Here is a 25639-nt window from a genome sequence, read left to right as displayed (position 1 = left end):
AAGTGTAAAAAAATATACACATATACATATGTAAATATATTGTAGTATGTAGTATTTTGTAGATCATTGAACCTCGCACGTATGTGTGCCCCAAGTTTAGAATTCACGCACAAGCTAACTGAAAGTCATACAACATACAAAAATACATGTACATATGTATGCGCGAAGAATAAACTGAATGAGGAAAGAAAAGGCGATCATAGGGTAGGTTTTTGATCAACGTCACCACCACACCACCGCCACGGTTGCTGCTGTCTAACAGGTGTTCTGTAAATAAAGCGCGGGCTCCGTTTGTGTTAAGGAGTTTTCACCGCTTAGAAAAATTAAAGGGAAGGTGGAAAAATACATACATACTCGTATGTAGATGGTTGTAGAATGTCCTAAAAACTGGCCTCGCCAACAGAACAGCTGGTTCTGTTGCTTTCTTTCACGGTATCTACTATGATTAGCTAATGGACACATTTTTAAATGTAGTTTTAACCGTTCGACATTAGATATGAAGCTGTATGAAAGATTAGCTAAATCCTTGAGGGATCTTTTGGCAATAGTGTTAATTGGAAATGTATGTATCCATTCATAAGCATGTTGCCCCTAAAACGAGTTCCAGTCAAGTACCAGAGAACTCTGAGCTTGAATCAGAGACGGTTGAGTGCTCAATCTCGGCACTCTTCCGCCCCACTGTGGTTTCCAACGGTAGTCGACGATTTGCTTGGCACGCGCCGTTTTCATTTTGTTAGCTGGTTACGAACCACCTGCGTTAGTTTGGCTACAGGTACATACATACATACATATATGCACATACTGAGCACATAATGACCTCAATATTAACATAGGTGTCATGCATACGCACACATATATGTAATACAAGTGTTGGTATGTCGATTTAGATTTATTATTATATTACAAATTATATATAATTGTTAGTAATTAAGTAGATTCCACATACATATATGTATACATTTCCTTAAAATGTTCCAAGTAACATTAGTATGCAATACTTATGCAGGTGTCTATTGACAGGATACGCGACTGTACTGGACCCGAAGATGACTTAAATAAAAATGTATACAAATAAATACGAGTATGGTATGTATCTTTAACTATGTACTCACTCATCAACCTGTGGAGTGCAGGCATTCAACGCAGAGGCACGACACACTCAAACTGGACACACTCAAAAAGGGGGTAGGTTGATCAGGTGAACATGCTTTACTTCCGCTTGATACATGTAAAGTAAAGAGACGGGAAAGTTACATATATATAAACTTGCAAATATGACTATCACTGTGCTTACCTGTTGTTTGAGCATCGCCCAATTCATAAGCCACGTATACGCAGTACATATGTGCATTTAACTACATACAGAAAGAAAGGGCACCGCCCCGCCTCTTCCGTATATGTCGTTCTAAATTGCGTGAAAATATATTATTTCAATTATATGTATGTACATATGTATATATTTCTTTGGTATATAACCACGCGCGCTTTAGTAGAAAAAAGTACATTCTGTACATTATACTTTGTATATGCATGCATACAAAGCAAAAACGGGAGTCTCACTCTTTCTATCGCTCTCTCTCTACGGTGATCATATTGCAGATCGAGCTTGGGAGCATACGCCCCCCTCTCAGGTGGTTTGAGTGGAAATGAAATCGACCAACCGTAAAGCCGTCTCAGATCAAGTTTGAGCGCGACTCAAAAGATACATAGGCCGACAGAAACACACACAGAAAGTATCCCCAGTGAATTTGAGTGGTTTAAACCAGGCTTCCGCCGTCCATTGTCATTCAACAATTTAGTTTCGCTCGAGTCGGTCGCTTCGTACGGTCCATGATCCATCCACCTGGAGCGCGGTTTGTATCGTGGACATATGGCCCAACAAGTGGTACGCGCTGCCGCATTGTATAAAAATCAACTTGCTTGAATGTATATGTATTTTGGATGTGTACTTATTGAAACGCAATAATCTATATTTATTAAATGCCTAAAGGCTCCAATGTTTATAAAAAGTGTGGATTTCGTGGTAAAATTCAAATGAATATAAAGTGAATACAAGTACAAAAAGTTCGACTGAGCCTGGAAATGAAAACATATGTGTAGATAGTTTCGGTGAGTACATTTACGCTGTCGACAGCAATTTTTAAAAGCCTCGGGACTGGGAGCGGTAATTCAATTTTAGCTAAATTAAATAAACTATCAATATTAGTACTACCCTCTGCAAGCGTACAAAAATCCAACCAATCCTAACCGTAATCTACAAAAGTATTGTAAATTGTATGTAATGTACGATCGTGTTTGGTTTGTATGGCAAACTCTGGGCAACATTTACCCACGCTCCTGACCTTGAGCTGTTTTTTTTCCGTTTTCATAGACTCCCGAGCTGAGTCGTTTGAGTCGTCATCGCCAGCCATTATTCGAAGTGAGTGTGTGAAAATGCGTTTATATTTTCCCACTTTTATTTTCTGAATTGAATGTATTACGACAAAAAAATAGAAGTAAGTTGGTCTTGAAAAGAACGCCGAAGAAACAGAAACTTCGCATACGCCCCTGCCCTCGCCTATGCTTTGACCGACCGTGACTTCAGTTTTGCTTGGCCACAGTTTTGAATTTCTATGTACATGACCTCATATCAAGGAGCTATTTCGGCTAAAAAAAAGTAAAGTTTCATTTCTGTTTCTCTCTGTTGTATTTAATCGTAAATTATAAAATACAGGGGTGCGGTACGAAAAAGTAAATACACCGTTTCATCGTTTCATGTCATTTTCCCGCGCTCCGTTACAGCCAAATAACAGCCGAATATTATAAATACATATCTACAACCATGAGTGATAAGCAGCATTCTGGAAGGAAAAAATAATTACCTTTATCCGTAATATTTATTTAATTCTGACTGTATTCTATATTAATGCAATATATATTGCAAATTGCTCAAAATAGATTAATCCGTTGCCATCCCATGTTTTCTACTAACTAATATGTTCAGGCAGTAACCGTGAAAATTCTTGACATCAGAAAACAGATGGTTCACTCTAGCTAAGAAAATACAACTCGAGTTTCATGATCATGAATACGCATACTCTCGCGCACACATGCACTTGGCTTCCCTACTGCTCAATTGCAATGACCCTTAAGGGAGTTATAGTCTCAAAAAGGTCAATTAACAACAGGTGAATGAGTGCTAGCAAACACGCGCGCGCGCTTTGTCCTTCCAGTGTCGTCGAGGGATGTTGCCGGCACGACAACATATCACAAGGAAATGAGCGGGAAATGCTTTGTGGCTTCTGACTTGTAAGATTCCATGTCACATAATCAACTGCGGAAAGTTTTCTAAAATATTAAAGACATTTTCATAATGTTTAGACGTTAGACCTTTATTAGGCGGACAGTTTGAAACATCTCTATACGCTGAGTAAAATGGAAATTTGTAGAATTAGGTTTATTTTAAACCTTAGTAAATAAGCCGCCGGAAGAATTGAATTCAAAGCCATTGTATACAAATACAAGCCGATGAATTCTGACGTGATCTACATGACCTATATTTTAGACCAGGAGAGCACAGGCTCAGACTAGCTGCTCTGGTTAGCTTTAGGCTACTGCTTAACTTATCGAATCGTTATGTGGATGACTTTTTATGCTTTTTCTTGCATATTCCTTCGCTGTTCGCCAGAATGCACTGAGGAAATAGAGGATATCGTTGGTCTCAAATTTGTGCGACGAATATGTGGATATTGTTTATTCCTCAGATCAATCTTAATAATGATTATTTTAATCTCTGATCAGCTGCTGCACATTACAACATACTCGTGCAGGATTTATTTAGATTTTGTAATGCAAGGCTTTACTATCGGTAATTCTCTTAAATTTTAAATATATACGAAGTATTTAATAGTTGATCAGTCTAAGTAACTTAAAGCAGGTTTATTATTGGCAATGAACCACGTAGCTTCCAAAGTACGAGGATAAGAACAAGTAGCTTTCGCCAACGCTTCGAGCATAAGACTAAGGTTGGTTCGGTTTCGCCTTTGTTCTTGCTGTGGCAGTAAGTTCAACGTTCTATGGCTCTTATCTATAATTATGAAGAGGTAGTCAGGTAGAAACTGCCCCTCTCTGATGCTGATGGTGGTGTATCATATACTAAGTAGCTTAGCTCCCTGATTTCGAGAATACCGGATTTCTGGCAGCTACAGAAACGTTTCTATCCCGGTTGAATTATTTGCTTGCCTTTTTTCAGATTCTGATGATCATAATGGAAATGCAGACATCGTCACATCTTAGCCATGGGCTTGCGACGCTCTCGCAGCATCAGCTGCAGCACCACATCATCCACCAGCCCTTGCCTGTCCACAGTAACCATGGCCAAGATCAAGCGCTGAATACGAACACGAGTCAGCATGAGCACGATAATCAACAGCATCTGCAACACCATCACCTCTCACAGCAACAGCAGCATCTGGTTGTCTCACCGACCATACACACACTACAGAGCGCTCCGACAGGTGACAACCTGAGCATCACCATCGGCACCCATCATCATCAGAATGATCATCCCCATCATAACAACGGAATCGTTTATACCTCAGCACAAATTGACGAAAAGTCAAAATGTAAGTTACATTGTACATACATGTATCCATTTGGAATTCATTTGATTTGATATATATTATACATAAACATAAATATCCGCAGTACTTATATTTCTGTGATACATAAAATGATATTCAAATACTCCATCAACAATTCTTCAAGTAATTGCTCATGTAGTATGTAAATTGTATATTAAATTTTTATGATATTACAATTTTCAGTCGAGAAAGGTTGATCAGCAGAAAGAGAACTTGTTAAATCTAAACTGCAGACTAAACTGGGGACGGGCCTGAACATCGCTTGACTGAAGAACAATAGCCAAAGTTGCTGCCACTGCTGGCCGAAAGGATGGGGTGGGGACGGTGGGGTATTGCGACTTGGGATTTTTTATTTCCTCTCCTAAGATTTAGTCAGATGCGACCTGTTGTCGCCGAATTCGATTCTTCGTCTTGTTCGATGTGTACGAATGCCATAACCAACAGAAATTAAATGAAAGAGTTTCCTCGTTTGAGTCACGGATTTCTCGGATAAAAAGGAAAAGCGCTTAACCCATTCGAATGGCCCACGACATCATTTAGTGTCTGTCTCTTCCTCAACTTCTAAATATTTTTAAGATCGCTATTCTCTTGTTGATTTTGGACCTTTTATGTTAGAAGTATATGTACATATGACTTTTACACTAATTAACTCTGGCACTCTTAGAGTAGATGTAGCCTAATGTAGCATAATCAATAGAGCAATGTCCGTCCATCATCTGTTCATCTATCTGTATGAACACTTAAATCTTGCACACTTCACCCAATATGGAGTTGTTACTTATTATTTTGTTTTGTCCATACATTGCAGTGCATAAGTTCGATGAATATACAAATCGTATACTTGGAAGCATAGCGGATGCCCCAACCCCGCCCTCCACAAACAATTTCATTTCACAGTCACAAGGCGTTGAATGGATAACAGCAATGAACGAAGTCCAAAACGGGGCAGGTACCACAAACATACACTCAAATACAGACATTGAAAAGGCCATTTATTCCCAATTGAAATTTCAGAAGATTCACACAGCTCGCAAGGCAGTATATCTGGTGATGGTAAGTTGATGCATAATATTCCTATTCAATCACAATTTTTTCACTCCACTCTCGTGTGACATTGTGCAGAAACTATGACTGTAGCTGTCTCCCACGTATCTACATATACATACATATATACATATATGTACCTCTGATACCGACACAGACTTTGGCTTCAACTCCATTCCCTCACCCTACTGACTGACTGACTGACCGATCAATTTTCTGTGGCTTTGTATGAAATGTCTCAGATAACTTCGTGTCTAATTGAAAAAATGCATCCTGACCGCAAGGTGTTTTCCTGGCTCTGATGGTATTTTTCTTTTGTTGTTTTTTTATTTATTTGTATTGGTGTTGATGGTCACTGGCTCTGGCTGTGGCTCTGTCTCTGTCTCTGCATGCTATTCACATGGTGATCAAGCTACCTAAAGCTCTGAATCAGACTCAGATAAAGAGACAATCAGAGATATGATAGTATAGATTACATTACAACATTCACGGTAACGGAATAGACCTAATAAGGTGGCTGGACAGCGCAAGTGCAAGTCTATAACCACATAAATACGATCTTACGATTCAGTACTATATAAATCAGGTTAACACCGAAGCCACAAAATCTAAAATAAGTTTCCGGCTTCCTGTGTCTTCTTACATCCTTTTTTGTTGCCACTAAATAAAAACTTGAGAATAAAAGCGAGTAGTCAGATATACTTTGTATATAAATAAGTGATTGCTATTTTATAATTTTATATATATAAAACTTAAATTAAAATGTTTCCTATATGCAAAATATATATGCACTTACATTTATTGATACCCTTGAATAGGGCCTAATGATTTTGTCCAGCCCTTTGGAACACAAAGAAGGAATAATCAAATATGCGAACTCATAATGTATTTATAACATAAAGTACAAGTTTGAATTGCATTCTGATCAAGCTGAGAAGCTGAGTCTAGATTCCCTTTTTTCGTTTACTCTCTGCCTGTTTCTATTCATTCTATGCTTGTCTTTCGGATTTGAATTATCTATCTGTCTATTTGCACATATGTATCCTTCTGGATATTATTATGGCATCATATCTTATATTAGTATAGTTTCAAGAAACCTATATAATACATAAGTAACTATATATGTATATTTGACATTTTGGGAATAAGATATCGCGTGATGGGTGCCGTGATTGCTCAAACTTGCTTCTACTATGGCATATCCTTTAGATTAAGGCCCCTGTGACTACTTTACGATTTCAAGCTTTAAAAAATGGCTCGGCGGTTTTTCAATGGATAACAAATTAATCACTGGAAAAATTACAATAAGAGAAAAGTTATTATTTGAAAAGGGAAAAAAGTTATAAAATTGCTTGACCAAATGAATTGAGCTAAAAATAGAATACCTTGCCAAACAAAAAATATAAAAAAGTGGTATCATAACTGACACATGTACTTAGTGATACACCCTCGTATGTTAGACATCATAATGGGTGTCTGGAACAGCCCAGCTGTTCCTTTCTAGAAAAAGAACTGCTGCTACAAATTTTCCTCGATGAATTCCCAATTGTATATTAAACCGCTGTTACTGTGTTACTGAAGCTTCCACATCCTTTTGTGCAACCACCCTCCGCCTCCGTTGAGCCCACGTTAATTTTAATTTGACAAATCGCTTTTAACTTATGCTTTGACTTTTCGAGTACCATTCATTGGGGGATTGCTTTAATTATTATTGTGCCTCGCTCTTCTTCCTTCTTCTACCAACTGTTTCAAACTGTAATAAAACCCCATCCGCCACTCTGCCCTGTGGAATCAAGAAATAGAAGCAAACATAATTTGCATAATTTTTCAACGACGATATCCTATTAAATATTGCGCATTGTCCGGGAGTCTGACTGACTGGTTAGTATGGTACTCTAAATTAAAACCAATTTAAGGAAATTTAAAGAAACTATTTTCACCATATTTTCGTCAAGACAAGTTGGAAATTATTTGAATATTAATATATGTATTTGTCTTGTTTTATTAAATTACATTCGATTAATTGTTGTTGCCGATTTGAAAAATATGACACCCAAGTGAAATTGGAGCCAAATTCGATTATTTATTCGACTTGAGTACAAATTAATTCAATCCCGGTTCTTGATGCTGGATTCCTGGATTGGTACCTCTGAACGAAAAAAATATTATATTTGTTTATTTTCTCTACGCGTCGGGACGTGACCTTCCGAATCACTAAAAAAAAGATCATGCAACCAATGTCTTATTTTATTAAAAGGGGAAGGGAAGCCATGTTCCTGTGAATTTCAAGAATCTCAGTGTATTTTTAAACGTACATACATACATATGTATATACTCGTATTATTACACAATTTGGATAAGTCAAAAACCAAATGAACTACAGCTTCTTGAGTCTGATTAGATTATGTTAATCGATCTATGAGTTATATTCATATGTGCATGAAACAAGTCTTTGTACATCATAAATATTATTTAATCGATTGGCGTTGGCGGGAGAAGGAGCAAAGCCATTTGGCATACAGAAAAAGCCGCAAAAATAATCAGAGAATCTAAGCGATATGCCTCATATCAAAGATTTATACTCCCCAGTGTGTTTTTATACACCGAAAATGTTAATTCAAGAGTACGCTATACAATCATAATCAAATTGTTGTTTTTGTATCTTGGGAATTACTGGTAAAAATCCAAGCCTCTAATGATATGTAGTTGTTACTTTTAGGCCACAAAAGGGGGATGGGATGAGCATCTACTCGTATAATATCCCACTTCTAACCACTGCGCAAGTTCCTGTATTTACTTCTGCCGTGATTTTTTTTAATTTTACATATTTAGATACATATGTACGTATGTATATTATACAGTCGTATGCAGCGAGAAAAGTTCACTTTTTGTTAATATTTTTGTCGCTAACATAATTATTTTGTCTTTGAACATTCATACACCCAAATGCCAATCGTCATTAAATACGAAATGGGGAAATACCGAAACACCGAAGTGTTAGTGTGAAGCAACGGCAATAGAACATACAAGTGTGTGAGAGAGATGGCCAAAGACTGCAAGGCAGTGCTTAAGTGGTAGGCATAACGGTTTGCTGTGATTGGTGCAACCACATTACGACGCCTGTTGATCTTGGTGACGATTGGTGGAATACAAAACCTCCCACCCGCTCCCGAAGTCCAAGTCTTTCGCTACAGCTCCATGCTTGCTCCAGCTAAAGCAAAGGCAGCGGCAAGTCATGGGCGTACCCTAAATACACCACAGAAGGAGAACCTTGGTAGACCAAATTTAAAGCCGTTCAGAAAAAACAGAGTTTCTAGCTTGGCATGTAGAATCTGAATACCGATCTCTAAAAGCACTTATAGGGTTAACTATACTTATTTTGTAGGTACATATCTACATACGACAACCGTCAGAGGCAACAACCAACAAAAAGTACTTTCACTAAATATAAACGCCTTCACTTCGAAATTTTTCCCTGCCCTGCTCTTATCAATGGCATAAGCATTGGATTGGCCACAAGGATTGCCCACCCAGTGTCGTCGTCTGGTGCGATGCTCTGCTCTGCCTTTTTCTGGGTCTCGGGTTTTCGTTCATCTTCATTGGTTGGCTGGCTGCAGAGGGGAGCTAACGGCAGTCCAGTGGTGAGCGCTAAACGTTAAGGGTGGGCGGTGCGGTGCGGTGGTGTAAGCGTAACAAGAACCAAGGATATCCAAGGACACTCTCACACGCCCGCGCCCTTCCTCACGGTGTAGATATAGAGATAAGTAAAAAATACTTCGAGGTAGATAAGAATAAGGAAACCGTGCGCAGGATCTCTGCGGCTGACAGCAAACAGCGCGGAAAAAATGGTTAACAATATTTTACGGCACACAAAACGAAACAGAAATTTTGTAATAAAAAAACAACGGTGATAACGGTTAAAAAAAAAGCTAAAACAGTGTTGAAGAAGCAGCAGCAAAGCGAGTGCTCGATCCGGTCTACTTTTTGAAAGAAGTAGACAAACGAAACACAAACTTCAGCTCCAGCAGCCGAAATCCAGTGGCGGTTCTAGTGCTTCCTTCCACGGAACGTCAATCAGAGTTTCGTTGACGCAATCGGAATACGGCATCAATTCCGGGTTCGGTTTACGGTTACGGTCACGCTTCCAGTTTTTAAATGAATTCAGATATCGTGCGACAGTGCTGGTTGTAGAGTTCAAAAAGCTAAAACGTAGAGTTAAAAAAAATGGCACGCAAGGTCTAAACCCTGTGCTCCTCCGAGTTTTGATTTTTATTCGGAACTGTACACCACCTTTTGGAGATAACGCTACCGAATACGGCGATATTAACGCCAAATTGGAGTATGGATCTCTCGACCGCCTACCGATACAATCAGAATATGATGGAATATTATACATGTAATAACCCTTTACATTATAAAACGAAACGTTCCAGTCCCTAGCAAGCAAACGTCCCAAGATGTATTTCTTATTTTAACAATTTGAAAACAAGTTTCAACTGTAACGTGAGACTCTCATTTCATTTGCATACATTTTTGTGTTCATTTATTCTCATTCATTCTTGAAATTTGTATGCATTTGAGGGAATTTATAGATCACAAGGAATTTATATTTGCGTTTCTAATCAAGAAAAATATTGAAAATAGTGTATAGAAATATGCTCTTGTCAATTACATATATATGTATGTACATACATTTGTATATTAACTGTGTTCGTAAAAACTGAATTCTTTTGTGAATGTAGTAGGGTAAGCATGTTGCAGGCTTTCCTTATCGCAAAGGCATTGTTTATTAAAACAAATATTTATCATATTACGCTTCATATTAAGGGAGAAGAGTGGGAAGAGTACTTTTGCTTAGATAAAGCCAAATCAAATCAAATAATGATCGCTGGCACATATTTAGCCACCTAAAATGTGTACACTCGTATGTATATAATATTTTGTTATTTGTTAGGTATCTACGAGTGAAACGAAACAAAGGAATTTTATGAATCTCTGTCACTGAGAGTCTATAGATACTTCATTATATGAGAATTGTATTTGCCATTAAGTATTATGTGATTCAAACAATGGTCTTTTGTTCCGATATTCTATTCTTTCGACATCCTGCTGGGCGCATCTAGATGCAACAGCAGCTCTGGTCTGAATTGAGTCCTTAAATTGTGTCGTATCGTCAGATTGGTAGCCTTAGGTCTCATTCAGGTATATCGTGCTTAAACATGTATCAGAAGGCAGTTGGATAATGTCAGCTGCACATTCGAATTGCGAAGATTTTTCAGCCATCCCATGATTTGAATAACGATCTGATTTAAGAATGAAGATGAAAAATATTCAGTTGTATCTAACCCTATATAGGATAAGCGTTTAAAAAAGCTACTCTTCAATCATAAAGTCGAATTGACTTTTTGGTCTTTTTTAAATTTTAAAAATTCACAACTGCACAAAACCGGGATATTGTTGAATTAATCTAAAAATGGAGTATACTACGCTCAAGAAAAATATAAAGCAAACACACATATTTCTGCAGATCTGTAGATCCTGCAGATACATATGTATATTCTGGTTAGCAATAGTAACATTTTGAGCGGAGTAGCGGATAGCAGCCAGTCATATTTAATAGTTAGTTGTGGCATGACAAACTAATTATATTCAAAATGATTTTAATCGGAATTTGGCTCCTGCTTCTTCTGGCTTTTTTTTTATTTTATAAAGACAAGTGGAAAAAGTCTGTACAGACTGTTGCAAATTCCAACGTATAATATAATTGCGAAAGCCGCAGAGAAGTGTCAGACTTTAAATGGGGTGGAAACAAGTGCTCTCTTCTGTTTTGGTGGCATGTTTATCATTAGGACTCTTGCCTTAAATCTGCAGATGAGGTCGGTCTCTTTGTGTACGTTATTTCGCAATTAAAAATGTGTCTTGAGCGGTGCTATTATGACAATTCTGTATGCCAAAAACATATACAGGGTAGCGTGGACCTTATAAATCAAAACTAGTGTGAAGTTTAGGCTGAAAACTCATTTTATATATTTTATACGAACATATAATCATTAGTTATACAATTTTTGATTATACCCGATACACAAAATGAGTATAGGGGTATATAAGATTTGTGGTGAAAATGGATGTGTGTAATGTTCAGAGGGAAGCGTTTCTGACCCAATAAAGTATATATACATTCTTGACCAGCATCAATAGCCGAGACGATTGAGCCATATCTATCTGTCCGTCGCTATGAGCGCCTAGTGCTCAGAGACTATAAGAGCTAGAGCAACGACATTTTGTATCCAGACTTCTGCGATATGTCACTGTTACAAGTATATTTCAAAACATCGGCCCGCCCACTTCCGCCCCCACAAAGAACGCAAATCTGTGTCATCGACAATTTTGAAGATACGACAAAACTAAAAACGCACAATCATAGAGAATGACCATATATATCAGAACATTTTTAAGCCAAAACACGCTCAGAATAATTTTCTAACTCTCTCGCAGGCACTCTTTGTCGTGTCGTTTGATATTAGCGGCGTCTGCCGGAGGAGAGCTATACTGACTAAATATCGGGTATAAATGTAGAGTTGCGGTCACCGTAGAAACTCAAATAATTCCCAGTCAGCTTTATGTAACTTTAAGCGTTTTAGAAGACAGATGCAAGTGGACCTCATCGGGAATTTCGTTCCAAATTTTCTGCGATTGGCGGTTAAATTGTTTCAACTAATGTTTTATAGGTTTTTGAATATTACCAGCATGAAACCAAATATGCAGAAGTTCAATGGATTCAGATACGGAAAGGATAGAGAACGGCTCACCAAACTGAAAAGACATTATTTTGAAAAGCATGACAAAAATTGATATTTCATAATGTGGATATGATTCCCAAAACCATAACAGATATCTCTCAATTGCTTTCTTATAAGCTAAAACGTTTACCAAAGTGCTTTTTGTGTATAGCTTTTAATTTTTTGATCATCTTCCGATTTCATTCAGGAATTGCTGGTTTTTTTGTTTACCCTCAATGAGGCCGGGAATGCGCTTTTTTTGTAAGATTTTTTCCTAAGCTAATTTTTCCTAAATTTAATTCATTTTTAAAGGTTGTACTGCTCACATTTAGCTTTTTTGCCATTTTTACTCCAAAACCTGCACAGTTCACTCTTATTTTCTCCCTGACATCTTTACCATCCCGGAATTTGTAACTGTGCATTTTTTCCCTACTATGTGGGACATTGAAGCACTTCCAATTCTCTTGAACAAAGATAGAGTGTAATGCACAATCCTAGATTTTTTAGTGCATTTTTGGAAATGCGAATTCCGAACAAAGCTAGAGTTGCTTTTAACGTTTATGCTTTCCATTGCTATACAGAACGAAATGTTGACTATGTGAACTTATTTCACAATGAACGTAAGAATAAGAATTCATAACGGCTGCAAGTCTGAGGAATTTTGGTTTTTGTACAGGATTACTTTAAAAAAGTGAGACAGCTATTAGGGCCCACCATGCACATATGTACATACATATATACTCTCACGTGCAAAAATCGTATGTGTTTGCATTCTTAAGTTTAGGTGTTTAACAAATCTAACATTCAAATAAGTGTAAAAGTACAAAACTGTGTGGAATGATCCTTTAAAATGCGTGGTTTATTAATTGCAAATGCCATACATACATATGTATATACACATGTATAAGTTACAAAGTTACAATTTCATGTGTAGCTTTGTACGCTACACCAAATTTGTATAAAAATCTAAAGATCGATCTGCAAAGGTAAAGTAAATATTTGCCCTCGAAGTTATCACATCCTTCCTTTCTTGTCTGATTAATTTTCTGCCTATAATAATTATCTGATCCCTTCCTCTTAAAAATGAAGATATAACGTATCTCCACGACTTCCAAAAAATTCGTGCAGATTATGTTAGTTCTGGGGTTTCTACAGAAAAACTTCTAATAAATTAAAATTAAATTCTTTTTCCGTTAATTTTTCACAGGTCATGGAGGAGTAAATCAGCTGGGAGGTGTTTTTGTTAACGGACGCCCATTGCCTGATGTAGTTCGCCAGCGCATCGTGGAGCTGGCGCACAATGGTGTTCGTCCATGTGACATATCCCGCCAGTTACGTGTGAGCCATGGCTGTGTATCTAAAATACTATCAAGGTAATTATCCATGAAGAAAAGTTGATGAAATTTAGAAAATACCATCTTTAGAATACTATGGTTTGCATATAGAGCTATGCCAATATTTAGTTATCTATTTAGTGTCTGATTCTATAGGCTTGTCAAAAATTCCCTTTAAAGCATTTTTCAAGCCCACAAATGTATGTACAAGCTGGTCGGCTTTAGCTTAGTGTTTCATCGAATTCTTAATAAAAGTAAGATATTCGTAGAGTGAGAAAAGGAATATAATGAAAACGAGCGACTAGCGGCTGCGGCTATACATTTATATCCGATACTTAGTGTTAGTGTACGCATCTGTCTCTTTTTCTCCATTCTCACAACAACACAATCCGTTTTATCTCGCTCCCCTCCACTGCGATTTCATTTCTTCCTTCTGTATTTAATAATGATTCAATCTGGCTCGGCAATCTGGTAACAATTGACCTTCTCTATGATCTTTAAAATTGTGGATGCCGCAGATCGTCAAACAAGACGGACAGAGAGGTCAAGAGACATGGCTATATCGCACGGCTATTGATGTTGATCAAGAATATATGTATATACTTTATGGGGTTGGAAAGGCTTCCTTCTGGATGTTACACACATTCACTTTCACCACAAGTCTAATGTACCCCAATACTCATTTTGAGTATCGGGTATAATTAATCTTACCGCAGATACGAGTACGTGTACAGATGTATGTACATATGTCTATGTAAAAATGTATTAAGGATGCTTGGGCCAAGCTGCAGCAACATATACGTATGCACCACGAATAGGATAATAAATCTTTTGCGGTGATAGGATTTAACCAACTCAATGTTACCGAGAGACTGTTACACGGAATCGAAACTCGGCCCAAAGGATTGCTGGTATTTTAATTGTTTTTAATTGAATACTTAAAAATATAGGGTACTCCTAACGCTAGATGGTCAAGCTTCGTCGAATCGACTACTTTTCACTTGAACATCAATTGTACATCATAAAAATATGACCATGTAAGGTGTATTTTGTATTTTCATATTCACTTGATTGTAGTAAAGCACTTGAACATACCACTATACCAATACAAATTTATATACCCGGTAATCGAAGAGTATTAGGGTACATTCGATTTTGAATGAACGTGGGGAGGTATAAAACCCGGATGTAAACGTTTCTGACTCCTTAAATAATATATATCATATCCGACATCAGAATCACAAAGTCAGTTGATAAAGTTAGCCAACATAAACTACTACATTTGAATTAACGTGTGCTTTTACATAACTTACAATGACTTTGTCATTTGATAAACGTTTCTGACTCCTTAAATAATATATATCATATCCGACATCAGAATCACAAAGTCAGTTGATAAAGTTAGCCAACATAAACTACTACATTTGAATTAACGTGTGCTTTTACATAACTTACAATGACTTTGTCATTTGATAAAATTATCAGATGCGATTAGCTGCGTTCGAATAGTGCGAGACATGCGAGATATGGTCTTTTCAACTTCGAGGTATAATTTTATCTAAATGGATCAATTTACATTGTATTGTTAATATAGTATCCAAGATATAACTATCTTTTTGTATATCATAAGTTGTCTCCAAAAATTTCGATCCTTCTTGTTAATTTATACACATTTATACAAAAAACAAAATCTTTGTTATGCTATTTCCAGATATTACGAGACTGGTAGCTTTAAGGCGGGTGTTATAGGCGGATCGAAGCCAAAAGTAGCGACACCTCCTGTTGTGGATGCGATAGCCAACTATAAGCGGGAAAATCCCACAATGTTCGCTTGGGAGATACGAGATCGACTTTTGGCGGAGGGTATATGCTCCCAGGACAATGTTCCTAGTGTTTCTTCAATAAACCGGTAAGAACGAATGCATTTGAAAACCATGAGTCAGGGCTTTGGGCATGAAAAATTCATGCAAAACATAACGGACATGCGCACGTCCGCAATGCGTTAAGTTAGTGTTGCCATGTTTGTTTGCTGTCATGCAGCTAACTTCCGTATCCGCTTCCTCAAAACTGGATGTTACTCCAGCTTCATTTGCTCCCAACCATCCAGCTAATAAAAATATCTAAGTAGTTTTTAGCGTTCATAATTGCGGCACAATGCTTGACACACGACCACCACAAAAGGCACTTTCCTTTTCACCATCCGGTGCGGCTTTATTGCCTACAGCATCATCGTAGTGACTTGGCCATGCCACGTGGCCTTTCGCTGTCCCACATTGCTGTTATTTACGCACTTCCTTTTTGACCATAATTCATTTTAGCGGCGACCAAGAATTTATCAGGAGTCAGCTACTTAAAGCGATTTGCAAAGCAACCGCAATAAAGTGGCTGAGCCCTACAATACTAAATTAAAACGAGATCAGCTTTAACGGTGGCATCCTTTTGTGGTTTGTGAAGCTAACACGCACGAGCCGCACTTGCGAGCAACGCGAACCAGACATTACCTTTCACCTACACCATTCTATTGAAATAGTCTAAAAAATTATAAATTCGAATTGGAATTTGCAACCGCACCCGACACGTGCAACCATTCAGAATCAATTCGATGCGTATTACGATTATGCATTGCTCTCTATCCAATCACTGACATGTGACCGATGATAGGGCACAAGTCGTGGTAGGTGGGGTAATTCAAGGGATAATCAACAACAACATTTCATAATGCGACAATGTGTGATGAGATAGCACTTGAGCGATGATTAGGGTGGTGATTCAATCGAATCAAAATTGTGCGTACGGCTGTGGCAGCACTCCCCTATTCGACTCACATTCCCGAGAGACAGACACTTAATAAAGTGACTTTCATAGCACTCAACCAATTTTAGTTTTCAGCCCTCTAAGTCAAGTCAAATCAAATGTTGGAGGATATATATGTATACAACAGTAAAAGCAACGAGTTGTACTTTACTCACATCCCAAACATATGTCTCAATTGTGTGCACTGCCCAAATACCCAATTGCTCATCCCGTCTCTGAGCCGGCGCTTGCAGGAAAGAATCGAAAATCTGAAACTGATGTCGGCTTCCATCATTTGGACTGAATGGGCTTCTCTTCTTGCAACCCTCAAAATTTCTTATGGCCACTGCGAAATCAACCTGTCAAATGTACTTAAACTTGTATACACTCTTACACACATTAAAAATATATGTAGGTCTCTCTGAATTACGGGACCACAACATACAGCAGTTAGCATTAATTTAACTACTAATCCTAAACATGAAATAAGTGCTAGCGTCGCGGATCGAAGCATTGGTTACCATTGCAGTTCCATCGATTTCAATTTTATATGGCTAGGTAAAAATGTTTCTAAAAATATATTTTATTTGATTTAATGCTCATAAAAAGAGTCTCAGAAGAATTGGTGTGTATCTGTATTTCCTATAGCAGCTATTTACTCCTATATACTTTTTATATATTTTATACATATGTATATAAAGTTTATTCAATTACACTGTTATACATGGGATGGAAAATTTTCAAAAGAAAAAAGTTTTAACGTTTTTTAAAACTGTACTATTTTGGGCTATAAAAGTATATTGATTAGCCATAACTTACTGTGTCAAAAAAAAATACTTTAGACTGAATGGGCTTCTCTGCTTAAACTATTTGACTTTTTTCAGAATTGTAAGGAACAAGGCCGCCGAAAAAGCAAAGCATGTTCATCATCATCAGCAGCATCATATGCAGCAGAATCTCAGTGGCGGGCATAATGCCACAGAGAGCCTTGATAGTAGTACAGGTGCAAATAGCGATCCGCAGGCATCCGGCGTTGGGACCAGCAGCAGCAGCACTAATTCCGCAATCACCACAACATCAGCTGCGGCATCTGCAGTAATTGCCCACGCCCCAATACCGACGTCAGCTGCTGACACCGTCCAAGATCCAATAGGTCACTTAAATAATAACAGTAATGGCACCAGCAGTGGGAATGTCAGCGCAGGGCCTGAGCACCGCACGACTGGATATAGCATAAATGGAATTCTCGGTATACAGCATGGACATCATTCTCAGAACAATAACAACAACAACAGCACTAACAACAATAATAATACAACAGATCCTGGTTTTAAACGCAAGAGAATCGAAACCCATGGTACGTATCGTTTTGAGCACATAAAAGTCGTTATGGTAATAGGGATTTCATCTAATGATAAGATGTGTTATTGCCAAAAATGTAGAGTCGAGATATCTATTACACGTAATATTATTTGTATACATACATATATTTCTTATTACAATCTGAGCTTTCTTCTTCGCCTGTTCCTCCCGTATTTTGGCTACTATAAGTGCAGTGAATTGTTTTTATTCTACCATCTTCGCATAAAATCTCAGAGATTATAAGAGCTAAGAAACGGCATTTTCTTGGCAGACTGCTTTTATAACACACCGAATTAAGTGTGTTCCGTTTATAAATAAATTGTTATGAACATGCATACATATGAATGTACAATGTACATATGTACATATGAATGTATGTATGTATGTACATATGTATATAGAAAACAAAAATAAAATTTGGTAATAATATCTCGACATAAATAACCATTAACAGATTTTAGATAATAATTTTTTATTTTGGTTGTGGGTACTAATATTAATTGATTAATATATATTAGCTTGTACCCCTAAGGCTCTCATTCATGTTTAACATATGTTGATAAAAGAACTTAAATGGTCCGTGAAGTGAAATAGGTAACGTCCTTTTCATTTTTAAGTAATTAATTTGTAAATGCCAGGACAGATGTGTGTAAGAAGAGAAAAGATGTTACTGAGAGTGCGTAGCATTAACGGGAAGTATTTTGTGGTCGTATCACGGCTATCTTTAAACCACATTTTGAGCTGTGTAACAAGATTATATCTCAATTACGTGGCGGTGGTAGGAAAAGCATAGCAGAAAATGTTTCGGATTTGAAATAGGATAGGACAAAAACAGAAACAGAAAGCACATTGCACAATGCATTAAATAATAAGAATAACATGCTGTTAAGTAAAGTCCCAGCAAGGACTTGTCGTTTTCAATAAATACGTACTAATGGCTATGGCAATTGCACCCTAGATGTGCAGCAACAAAAACGATAACCATCGCCTTCTGAAAAAAAAAATCCGATTTGATTGTGACTGCGGCCACTCCTTACGCCCTTTGCATGCCTTTTTCCAAAAAGGTTCAGATTGGATTGCCTATTCGGATAGGGGTTATCAGATGAATTCCTCGTCAGCAGGTCACCTCTTTGTCACTATATGGGTAATAAAAAAGCAATAACGCAAATCTCATATCTACTCAATGCTTCAAATACTGTCCAGCTTCTCATAAATTGGTTGTCAATTCCCTTTGATATAATATCACCCTTGCTACTTTCCAATACAAATGTAGCGCTTATGTGCGGAAAATTTGGTAAGATAACTCCGAGTCACAACTGCTGAGTGACCTCCTGCTGGTGGAATGTATTTATTGGGGGTGGAAAGTGGTTGGGAGTAGAAATAGGAACATACGAATTAAAGTATAAGTAGCATATGCAAGCAGAATTTTCGCTAGGTTACATTTTAGTTTTCCAAATTTTAATCAAGACAAGCAAAAAGGCACTATTCAAACTAGATTTGTAGTATAATCTCGGTGGAAGTAAACTAGTTGATTTAGTTTCATCTACTCCTAGAATTTAATTTCCGAAAGACAACTTGCCGCCGTAATGTGTTTTCGAACCTGTTCTAATTCTCTGATACCTAATTTTATAGGACTGTAAGAGCATAGTACAAAAACTTTGATTTTACCATTTTAACCTCAGTGTAATTTCGTATTGCAAGGCAACATTGCAAAGCATTATACAAAGTATATCCTTGTAGTCCAATATATTAAATGCGTTGAAAGTCGTAGCTAAAGATCTACTTTACTATCAGTGTAAAGTATACTATTCCAATAGCTCTGACTGTAACGGGTTTGTTCTTACTCAATACTTAATGTTTCTACATTATATGTCATTATAATAATGGATACTATGTATAGTAGAGCGTTCAAGAATTGTGTAGCAGAGAAGGGTGTTGAAGTAAACACGCCTTCTACGGCAACGTGGCTCTTACTCCTAAATGCACTTAAGCGGCACGTGACACTCAACGTCTATGAACAAAAAAGCTTAACGAAATATTGATATCAACAGTCACACTAATTAAATTAACTGAACATTTTTCCACCAACTTTTAGATGAAAACCGGGACACAAACATTCATTCAGACGATGAAGCTAAGCGGCAACGCTTGGGCTACAGTGGAGATCCAATTTACCCAAACGTAAGTGTTTTTTTTTTTTTACATTTTTATATCATTGTCGGGTTGACTTTATCCAGATCAGAAATAAGTGGTTTTATAGTTTTTGCCGCGGCGGCACTGTTGACAATATTATTATACCCCGCCAGCTTATTCGTATTTTAGTCAAATATTTATAAGGCAAGTAAGAAAGCACTTTGGACGCTTCTCAAAAAAAATTTATCAGAGAAGACTTTTTCTGCTTTCGATCAAGAATATGCATATACTTTACTAGCTGACCCAGCAAACCATTTGCCGCAGTACTGTGAACTATTTCTGTTGCTGCGAAAGATGCCATTTGGAATCATGAACAAATGAGCGAATAGAATTCAGGAACTTCTGGTGATGTCTCAATTAGAGGTAGCTGTACTTATCGTGGAAATTCTTTGTCCATAGTACCAAGAAACGAAGCGGATGTACATAAATGCTCGATGTTTATCTTATTTATTTATTTGATGTCAGGAGAATAAGTTCGACATGAGATCTAATAGTACTAGCTGCGAGGACCATCGATGAGTTGTTTAATCATATGTCACATGGCTATATTATTTATAATGTTTACTGATATTTGTTGGCTGTCTAAATTTTATGTAATTGTCTTTTTTTAACTAAGTTTGAAGATGTCATGGTATATATGTGTTTCTTTCAGATATTCTGTTATTAGTTGTATGTTTTCTGTGGAGAGAAAGAAAGAGAGAATGAGGTTTGCGTAGCAACTAACAATTAATTCGTTTCTGTTCTCTGAGACTACAAGAGCTAAAGCAACGAAATTTTGTATTCAGACTCCTGTGATATCACACTGAACGAAAATCGTTGGAATCCACAATTTTGAAGATACGAAAAAACCAAAAACGCAGAATCATAGAGAAGCTACCAAATTGCTGAATCTAGATAAGATCGGATTATTATTATGGTCTATTATCGTGCAGTGATCAGCCTCTGGCAGAGAGAAGCCATACTGACTGAGTATCTAATGTAGCTCACAACGTTCCCCTCGTTGTTCATTAATACGAGTAAAGTTTTAATCATTGATTAAGTACAAACATATAATGGTACTGATTTTACACGTCGTTCGTCTACTGGTTTCGCAACACAACTCTTTTCATTGGAGGCTGGATTGAAACTCTCTCGACGCCTCTCTCCCCGATCTGCTTCCTGCTCTCAATAATTCACCATTCGCCATTATTTATACCCGATACTCAAAATATGTATAGGGGTATATGTTATTAGATTTTTGGTGAAAATGGACGTCTGTAACGTCCAAAGAGGGCGTTCCTGATCAGCATCAATAGCCGAGTCGATTGAGCCATGTCTGTCTGTCCGTCCGTCCCTATGAGCGCCTAGTGTTCAAAGACTATACGAGCGAGGGCAACGACATTCTGTATCCAGCCTTCTGTGATATTTCGCCCCGCCCCCTTACGCCCCTACAAAGGTCCAAAATCTGTGGGATCCACAATTTTAAAGATACGAGGAAACCAAAAATCGCAGAATCGTAGAGAATGACAATGAATGATGAAAATAATTTAATTTTCTCTCGCTCTGTCTCCCTCTAACTCACACGTTTCATGGTCGGCTTTGCCTATCGCAAAAAGTGATCACCTAGATCTCAGAGACTATAAGAGCTAGAGCAACCAAATTTGGCGTCAACACTTTTGTGATATCGAACCTGCACAAGTGTATTTCAAAATTTCGCCCCACCCCCTTCCGCCCCCACAAAGAGCGAAAATCTGTGGCATCCACAATTTTTGAGATACGGGAAAATTACAAATCAGGCAAAATTATTATATGTACCAGATTGCCGAATTTTGATCAGATCGGATTATTATTATAGCCCAAAGTAACAAATTAATTTTCGGTCGCTATGCAGCGCCCGACGACACGTTCAGACTGATTTTCTCGCACTCACGTTTTGTCGCTCAATGTAGCCATACTATGCATCGGGAATAAATATAGATTTGCGGCCGCAGCAGCAACTCACTGCGTTCCCCCTAGTTTTTATGTCGACTGGTAATTATACATTTTCTTTTAAGATATGGTCAGGGAAATGGTGCATTAAGGATGAACACAAACTGCTTTCCGAGCTAGGAAATTTAACAACTGGCAGCGGTACCAATGCTCCCTCATACTATGAACCATCAAACGGGTTTTCAGCCAGCACGATATCAATGTCAGGAGCGGCACCAACTGGCAATGATACTTCTATGCTATATGACAGTATAGCCACAATGTCGCAGTCTCCAGGCTCCCTGTACACACAAACAATCGGTCCATCTATCGGTAAGTAACTAAACAAAATTTTCGATAAGTAATTATTAAGATGTTGTTAAGTAATTCCTTTTATTTTGAAGCTTTTTATTTAATCTTTAATTTACGTTTACATATACATTTTTACTTATTCTTTATGAACTTGACCGATGTAGGCAGCAGTTCGCTTACTCCACTAGTCCCTATAAGTATGCATGACATGAAGCTTAGTACAAATACAGTACAGGAACAGTCAATCGCACCCTTCTACGCAGGTAAGGATAGATCAAGTTTGAATGTTTCTAACAGGTTTAATTAAGGAATCACTTTTTTGCGCGAATGAAGCCAAAAGTTTTACAACTTTGCTCTGCCAATATTTTATAATTGAAAAGATAATTCCGCTATCATAAACGGTTTTTTGTTTAGATACTGTATATGTATACTCGCTTTAGGTCATAGTACAGTACTCTTAAAAACAAGTATTTTCAAACTGATTCAAAATTGTTACTATGCATATAGCCGCAATAGCCTTTGAAAACGGAAGCTATCCGTCAATAACAAGCTTGGATAATGGCTCAAACTCACCAGCGGGACAAGGTGCTATTGCAGTTTCGGGAAGCTCCGATTCGACCAGACTATGTCCAAGGACTGTGCGAAACGAGCAAAATCACACCGAAAGTAATATAAACAGTACATTACTTATAAAGGAGCCAGTGGTTCGAAGCGTCAGCAGGGACAGGGAGGAGAATCCCAACAGATCTGATAAGAGCATGGAATCTAACAAACCAAATTTGGAGCAGAATAACCATATACCCTTACCAAATCTGCACCATATAACAGAACAGCAACTTATAACAAGCAACGCCAGCACCATTGCCAATACCAATACACATACCTCATCTCTAATACTCCTTCAACCGAGCGGAGGCACCTCTTCGCTAAATGTCAGCGCTGCTGACGATCGTTCAGAAGTTCATACAAATGTATGTAGTAATGTAGGCATGTATGCTACACCTACAGTACTGCCAAGTTTTAATCATTACTCTACAGGCAAGTTGCAAACAAAACGAAATGTCTATCTCTTTGCATACGCCTCACATCTGCACGGGAAGAGCCGGAAAAACTAGCTCTCTTTTCAGCACGTTTGTCTCTCGCACAATACTGGTGATGGTAACAATACAGTTAAATACTAGCCCTGTTAGCCTATATATAAATAAATCTAAAAACCTATGCAAGAGAACGAGTACCACATTATTAGGTTTTTCAACATAATGTTTCATTCATTGATAAAGTTTTCATTCTTTGCGTTGCATCTAAATTAAAATGATTGAATATTATCCTCTTGCCGGGAAACAAAAGTTGTTATGTTAAAAAAGGTTTAAAAAATGCAGGCATTTCGACTTTAGAGGGACTTGAAATCGGAACAATCTCTTTCCTAAGGGAACTTTGATGAATTGCTTTAATAAACTGTAGGCGTAAATATATTTGTTTTCCGTTCATCTTACCCTTCGCCTACCTACAAACATTCATACATATATTCATACATATGTACTGATTTTTTTAATGACTTTCTAAATTAATATCTAAATATTTCCAAACTGTTATGGTATAATTTTTGTTACTTCCCAAATTTTTTTGTTTTTGTTTAGTTTTTATATGTGTCGTTTTGGTTATTCTGGTGATCCACTTTGAACATAATCCCCTATGGTTTTTTAAAATATTTGTATTTACAGGATGTAGCTCAGTTGTACCAGGTACAGAATATGCCTATAGTTCAGCTTACACACAATATGGAGGTGCTTATGGTTCCTATGGTTACGGTGCGAGCGGCGGCTTAGTGAGTAAGTAAATCATCACATTTCATTAACGAAATCTGTTCATATTATTTTTTGTCTTTTAATGTATTTCAGACTCATCCTACTACTACGAAGGTGGGCAGCCACAGTCAGCATTGAGCCAGGACCTGCGTTCGCCATTAGCTGCAACGCGGGCCAATTCTTTAGCATCAGCTGCGTCGCCAACTGGTAGTGCATGCACAAAGTCTGAGACATCAGACATATTCCTTGTATAATCATCAATCTAATAAATACCTCTACTGAATTAATTATTATTGATTGAACACGACGATAGATCGAATTCTATTCAGCTCGGTCTTCGTACATTCTAAATTTTTTGTTTATAATCGCTAGCCGTTTAATGATTGATAACAGAGGGTCTTGCAATATTTAGTACCGTTTGTTTATAATTAAAAAAAATCTCATTTGAATTGTTTTGAATGTCAAAGGCTACAATTATAGTAATGTGAACGGTTCCCATATACAAATTTGCATTTATTGTTTGATTCGACCTTTCACGTGCAAGGCTTGCAATCTAGGTATTTTTTAAAAGAACAAACAAGGACTGGTCTAAACGTAAGTTAGTAATTCACCTAATACATAAGAACCGAAGAAACCAAAATGTTCAATAAGGAACAACGCAACCAAAAATCATGCAAGTTTTTTAAAAACTTTCAAAACCTTAAGACATATTTATGTATAAATTGTACATAAGCGTGTATTAATGAAGGGGAATTGACGTTGATAATTAGTGTATTAATATAGCGTATAATATGCACCAAATCCAAATCAAGATGTATTACAACGAGCACATAAAATAAGTTTAAGAAGCGCATGCTTCGGATCCATACATTTGGTTCACTGGAAAGTTGACGTGCATGATGGATTTTTGAATGAATGTATGTGTACGTAACGTACTATTTAATTCAATAAATTTACATACATGCACTATGAGCCCTACTTTATTTTTATGTGTTGCTAATATAAAAAGCATCTGTACTGTTTTGAAATACTCGAATGGATATCGAAATCGAAGTTTTACTCGTACTCGTATTTATAATTAGTTCTAAATTTATATTAGGTAACTCCCATTACTTATAAGAAAGCACAAACCAAAATTAAAGATATTTACGAATAACTGTATGTGTGTGTTAATTGAAAATAAATATATGAAAACAAGTAAAAACGTTAATTACTAGTGTAATGGATATGGATGGCAACAGGCATGATATTTATGAGTTCTATGAGCAACAGCTGTTGTCCGACTGAAAACTTATCGTACTACTTTACTAGAAAAACTAGGTTTTAACGATTTGTTCGGCTACGAGTCTCACTGGAGGTAAACAGAAATGGAAAAAGAATAGCAAAACATAAAAATCTTTGGTTTGGTGAAAGAGTCTGGTCAAAAAAACCCAGTTTCTCTTTTATTC

At 37.2% G+C, this 25639-nt stretch overlaps 1 protein-coding gene across 6 annotated transcripts; it reads left to right on the top strand.

Annotated features, from left to right (window-relative positions):
• The first annotated feature begins 1781 nt into the window (after positions 1-1781).
• On the top strand, positions 1782-25392 carry LOC108164502 (paired box protein Pax-2a). 6 transcript variants are annotated; one of them, XM_017300278.2, is made up of 13 exons: positions 1782-2109; positions 4232-4604; positions 5431-5571; positions 5637-5675; positions 13653-13818; positions 15491-15688; positions 17457-17929; positions 20030-20115; positions 22161-22407; positions 22551-22649; positions 22894-23424; positions 24108-24215; positions 24285-25391. In XM_017300278.2, exons 2-13 carry the CDS (start codon positions 4238-4240, stop codon positions 24443-24445), a joined length of 2616 nt encoding a protein of 871 aa, XP_017155767.1. In that variant the 5' UTR covers positions 1782-2109; positions 4232-4237; the 3' UTR covers positions 24446-25391. The 6 variants fall into 6 exon arrangements, with proteins under 6 accessions (XP_017155767.1, XP_017155770.1, XP_033250314.1 ...); XM_033394423.1 differs by lacking the exon at positions 1782-2109 and having other exon boundaries at positions 4238-4604; positions 24285-25392; XM_017300281.2 differs by lacking the exons at positions 22551-22649; positions 22894-23424 and having other exon boundaries at positions 1783-2109; positions 24285-25390.
• The last annotated feature ends 247 nt before the right edge of the window (positions 25393-25639 follow it).

The sequence above is a fragment of the Drosophila miranda genome, chromosome 5 (assembly GCF_003369915.1).
Source record: "Drosophila miranda strain MSH22 chromosome 5, D.miranda_PacBio2.1, whole genome shotgun sequence".
In the NCBI taxonomy this organism is placed as follows: domain Eukaryota; kingdom Metazoa; phylum Arthropoda; class Insecta; order Diptera; family Drosophilidae; genus Drosophila; species Drosophila miranda.
Note: the sequence above shows the minus strand (reverse complement) of the source record. Positions and strands in the feature narration are given on the sequence as shown.

Excerpts from the sequence above, each read along its gene's own strand:
- LOC108164502 (XM_033394423.1), top strand. The coding sequence starts at position 4,238 with ATGATCATAATGGAAATGCAGACATCGTCACATCTTAGCCATGGGCTT. Across the intron at positions 22,408-22,550 it reads AACAATCGGTCCATCTATCG|GCAGCAGTTCGCTTACTCCA; the intron begins GTAAGTAACTAA and ends TGACCGATGTAG. Across the intron at positions 23,425-24,107 it reads TTTTAATCATTACTCTACAG|GATGTAGCTCAGTTGTACCA; the intron begins GCAAGTTGCAAA and ends TTGTATTTACAG.